Source organism: Coturnix japonica, chromosome W (genome assembly GCF_054131305.1).
Source record: "Coturnix japonica strain WE chromosome W, WE-NBRP24, whole genome shotgun sequence".
Classification (NCBI taxonomy): domain Eukaryota; kingdom Metazoa; phylum Chordata; class Aves; order Galliformes; family Phasianidae; genus Coturnix; species Coturnix japonica.
The window spans coordinates 9,328,636-9,333,970 of NC_140701.1; the positions used below are offsets into that span (position 1 = coordinate 9,328,636).

General features: G+C 44.4%; 1 protein-coding gene across 1 annotated transcript; it reads left to right on the forward strand.

Moving 5' to 3' along the window:
• Window positions 1–2,526: 2,526 nt before the first annotated feature.
• LOC107309559 (uncharacterized) lies at window positions 2,527–4,142 on the forward strand. The gene has a single exon (XM_015854471.3). It carries the CDS (start codon window positions 2,527–2,529, stop codon window positions 3,898–3,900), a length of 1,374 nt encoding a protein of 457 aa, XP_015709957.2. The 3' UTR covers window positions 3,901–4,142.
• The last annotated feature ends 1,193 nt before the right edge of the window (window positions 4,143–5,335 follow it).

A 5,335-nucleotide genomic window follows, 5' to 3' on the forward strand; every position in this document is an offset into this window, starting at 1 on the left:
GAAGGTTATGGAGCAGATTGTCTTGAGGGAGATCACGTGGCATGTGCGGGACGACTCAGGGATCAGGCCTAGCCTGCATGGGTTCATGAAGGGCAGGTTCTGTTTGACCAATCTGATCTCCTTCTATGATCTAGTGACCCATCTGCTGGATGAGGGAAAGGCTGTTGATGTGGTCTACCTAGACTTCAGCAAAACCTTCAACACTGTCTCCCACAGTATTCTCCTGCAGAAGCTGGCAGCCCGTGGCTTGGATGGGTACACTCTTGGCTGGGTAAGGAGCTGGCTGGAGGACCGGGCTCAGAGAGTGGTGGTGAATGGAGCTCAATCCAGCTGGCGACCGGTCACAAGTGGTGTTCCCCAGGGGTCAATGCTGGGGCCTGTCCTCTTCAACATCTTTACTGATGACCTGGATGAGGGCATTGAATGCACCCTCAGTAAGTTTGCGGATGACACCATGTTATGGTTTTGCAATTTGGTTGGTGTTGGTATTCCACATCAGAACACCATGCCTAATAATGGGAGTAAAGTGGACAAGTTTTTTTTTCTGTGGACTGCCTTAAATGGGCATATGGGGAGGGGCACCGGAAGAGAAGTGGGGAAGGGGACGGGGTGGCTGGCCCAGCTCCCTGCGAGGAGACAACGTGGTCGGAGCTTCCTGCCTTCCACAGCTCCATCGGTGAGATTGGGGCCTTGGTATTCTCTTTGTTGAAACTCTCTTGTTGTTTAGCGTTATTAGGTTATTAAACTGCCGTTCGTTCTCAGATCACCTTTTTCTCCTTCATTTTTTGTTAGACTCAATCACAATCTCCCTTCCCTTCCCCTCTCCCTAAACGCACGTGTCCGGGCCACGCCGCGCCGTGCCGTACAGAGCCGCTAGAGAAAAGGGGGGGGGGGACTTTTGTTCCTGCACCCCTGGGTTTGTTTCCACTGTCCCGGAGTGAGCTCTAGAGAGAACTCCGTGACATTTTTTGGTTGAGGATGCGGGCAATGCTCTGGGCAATGTTTTGGGCAGTAATTAGGTGGCTTTTTTCAACAGCCCTGTATGTATGTGTGAAAGACAGAACTGGCTTTCTTTTGTTGTCTCAAAGTTTGCTTCATGAGGCCTTCCTGATGATAAGACTCTGACTAACATCTGTTAAGTGTCCTTGGGGGGTGGACGTTGGTTGTCATTGTGCCATAGTGTTTCTGCTTACGATTGCAAAGATAAGCAGAAGCAGGACGAGCAGTTTTCTTCCGGGGTGCTGCTCGAAGGAGCTGACCACTGCAGAAGGCGATAATGCTTGTGTCTGGCGACAGAGACACCCCCCCCCTTTTTGCTGGCTTATCTGTGGGCCAGGAATATCACAAAAGCTGGTTTAAATCCCTACTACAAAGTGTGTTTACCTGCTTGTTTGGAAGTTCAGTGTTTGCTCGAGATACGTTCCCAAAAATGCTGTGTCAAACTTCAAAGGAGAAAAACAACCTCACCGAAATGGGGGATAAAAGGCCCTCGCTAAACTGGGGACTTTGGAGACAAACTCCCAAAGACACCTTTGACGGAGAATTCCCTGAGGGGAAAACTTTGTCGGAAGAACCCCGGGACCGGCTTGCTGCGGAGCTCCCTGGCTGTCTCCCATCCCCCGCGGTGATCAGACGAGTTCCTGAGATCAACGGACCTACTGTGTACCTCGCTGGATCCACGGTGGTGACTATATCTCTTTTGCTATCTGCAAAGACTCCTTGCTTACATTTCCTACTTTCCCTATCGCCTCCCTTCCCTTCCCCGTCTCCCTAAAAAAACACCTAGGTCTTTAATAAACTGGTTGGACCAACATTTGAACCGTTGCTTCTTAATCTCACGCCGGGTATACACATATCAAAGAACCTTGCCTCACTCCTACAAATTGGAGCGAGACATTTTTTATTGGCGTAGTCGGCAGGATGCCCGCCGTGAGAGTGTTGTCCTCCCAGACATAGTCTAAAACTTTTCTATGTGCACCTCCTGGAGTTGCAAGGAGCGACAATTTTGGTAACTTAGATGTGAGAACCTCTCCAGGAAGACCGCTCCATATTCTGAAACTTTACTGCTCAAGTGTTTACCTCTCGGGGACGTATGAATTAATTTTGACTATTTACTTTTGTTTTATATGTGTGTGCCTCCTCGGCAAGACTATTTCGCATTTTTTGTGGTTTAAGTAACTTGTAACCTATCTTGGAAATGGGAAAGTTTTGTGTGTGCGCCTCTTGGGGAAGTGAGGGTAATTTTTTGATGTTTGTGCCTCTCCAAGAAGTTTATTCCTTTTTGAGAAAACTTGAAGTATTTTGTAACTCTTGAAGCTTGAAGATTTTCTGGCCTGACAGGGTAGCCAGGAGCGATTTAGGTGTTTACACTTTCTTTTTAAGTGTTGATTGGGCTTCTTGGTCTTTTGTGAAAGGGAGGAATGATTGTAGCATTTGCATTTGTTTGATAGGTGTGTGCTTCCCTGGGGAGGGGTAAGGACTTAAGTGTGCCTTCTCTTCCCTTAGTGTTTATCTTTTAGGGTAGAAATGAGTGAAAGTATTGTCACTATGAATAGTGAAAATGTGCTATTTGACCTTTTAGAAAAGCATGGTGCTCGGCCTTCTTTATCAGGGGTGGATTGGGCACGACAAAACTGGTATAACTTGCAGAGTGTTTCCGACCGCATTAGTGTCTTACAAAATGGGGCTCGTACCCGAGCCGGGAAAGGGAAATCGTTTATTTGTGTGGTACTCGGTGCTGCTTTAAAAGCTGCCGTGGAGTTCCGAGATGAAAAGCATTCGGCAGAAACCCAAACCATACAAGCATTACAAGAATCAGTTAAAGTTATGCAAGAATTGGTAAAAACTCTGCAGAATCAAATAGTGAACCTTGAGGAACAATTACAAAGAGAGCAACATAATACAGTTTTGTTGCAAATAGCTTTTAAGGAACTATTAACATATAAGAATACTAGCAATACTGCTGTCCATAATTTGCCTCAAGAAAAAACTTTTCCTCAGAAGGAACTACAAGGAATAAAGGAAGGGCTTGGCAAATTAGAGGACTCGCCAGCCCAATTGCGTCCTTTGATAAAAACCGAATATATGTTTGATAACAGTGAGGATCTGGACCCTCAAATGAATGTTAAAGAAATTCCCTTTTCTGCCACTGAATTAGCAAAACTGAAAAAAGATTTTAGCCGCTCTCCAAAGGAATCAGAGACAGAGTATGTATGGAGGGTTAGTCTCACTGGTGGAGACCAAATACTGTTAACTGAAAAGGAAGCTGAAGGTTATTGGGGGCCAGGAGTATTTTTAACTACTGGTAACAACCGTGCTCCCTGGTCCCTAACACAAAGGGCTGCCTATTGGGCAGGTGGTCTTAACTCTTTAGAAAGGGGAGACCCTCTTGCCATTAATGGGACAGCTGATCAATTGGTTGAAAGTGTTCAAAAAGCTGCTTGTCTGCAAATGATGTATGATAGAAAGCTGCAGCCACATCATGAATCACCTATGATGATGCCTGTTGATCCTGAAAGGATGACTCCTTTAATCAGGGGGCTTCCAGAATCACTGAAACCTATAGGTATACAACTACAAGGAAAAATACAAGCTATGCCTCAGGGAGAAAGAACCCTGGCAGAATTAGAAGGAACTGGCACCTCAGGCCATTTGCAGTCGGGATATAAAGTATGGACATGGGGGGAGGTTGCCCAAGAGTTGATTAATTATGAAAGGAAATATGGGCCTGTGGCTTCTTCCAGTATATCTGAACCAGAGGAAGTAAGGCTCGCAGCAACCACCCATGCTCCTAGGCCACCTAGTCCAAAGCTCAGTGGAACTGGAAGGGTCTCATTGCCAGTAAGAACAGGTAGGCGAAATATTGATCATAAACGTAATCATCTCTGGACACTGGGCTGACAAAAGGGTGTTCCACGAGACCTGATGAATGGATTACCCACAGTCAGGTTAGAGAAATTAGTTAACTTGTGGCCAGAACAAAAGCTCAAGGAAAGCTGATGCTTTCGCCCCCTCCCCCAGATGAGTGGGAGGTGGGGGGGGAAGGCAGTGAAGGGTGGATGTTTATTAGAAAGCTCACAACAAAAGGAGATCCTCGATTTAACACCTTCTGTCCCAAGGCCTCCCCACTCCTGCCAATTGCCCCTGTGATCACGATCCAGTTGCTGATAAGCTAGGGAAACACTTATCTTCCTGGCCAGCCTATGTCGACTGACTCAGCTAACATGAGGCGTTTCCCTAACCTTAATGAAATCCCTTAACAAATATCCTTAGAAGCCTAAGGACACCCCGAAAAAGGAATGTAAAATATCATGCTCGATGGATTGTTCTCTCATTTTTTAATTGTATTAACAAAGCCCCAAAAGGGCAAGTTGTTGTTTTATTTTTCAGAAGATCCCCGTGGGACCTTCACTGAACAGAATGGCTCATAGCTGACTTTAACCATTTGTGTTTTGTGACAGAAAAATTGAAGATGTGATTGTGCTAGAATTCTGAATTTACCTCTCTTATTACATATTTTGTTTGCAATAGTATTATGCTTTTGTTTGTTGTTGTGGATTGTGATTGATATCAGTCCTTGGATCTGTTAAAACTTCACAATTTGGTTCAGAGTTTTTCCAGGTCATTCTGACTTTCTGGTACTTTCTGCACAGTGATAACCATTCCTTCTGATCCCTTCTTTTACCCCTTTTTGTCAAACTGATTGTGGTTTGCATGTAACTCCTCCATAGTGTTTCCAAATTCCTAACAAATTGGGAAATGAGCCAAGGGACCTATCTAATATCTGTTAGATGTGGTCAAAAATGAAATCTATTTTAAAACCCTTTGCACTGATATTTTTCAGTGTCACATCAGTCCAGGAGTTCCATACAAAAACATGGTTGTTGGAAAATGTCTAAGTTTTGATAAGAGATGTGTATGTTTCTGGGATTATCCCTCTTATGGTTTATACTCTGGGGTATCCCACACACTGTCCTGTGAAAAGTTCGATAGACTATTACAGTATTTAACTTGCCAAACTGGCATTTATATCTCTCAGCAATTGAACTGCTTTGGAAATGCTCAAGTGGACAGCAGCAGACACAAATACCCCTATTTATTTGTTTTACTTGTTTATTTGATACTATTGGTTATTGTCACTGTCTTTGTGATTTTTAAATGTTTATGGTATATGTAAGTATGGATTGCTAAAGGAAAGTTATATGGTACTAAGGGTGTTGTGGAAACTGAAGAACTGTGTTGTTTGATCTGTGGGTTCTGAAGGGAATGGGACAAACTGCTTTGATGATGATACAGAAGTATAACTGAGGGTATGTGGAAGTGTAACTGAGGGTAC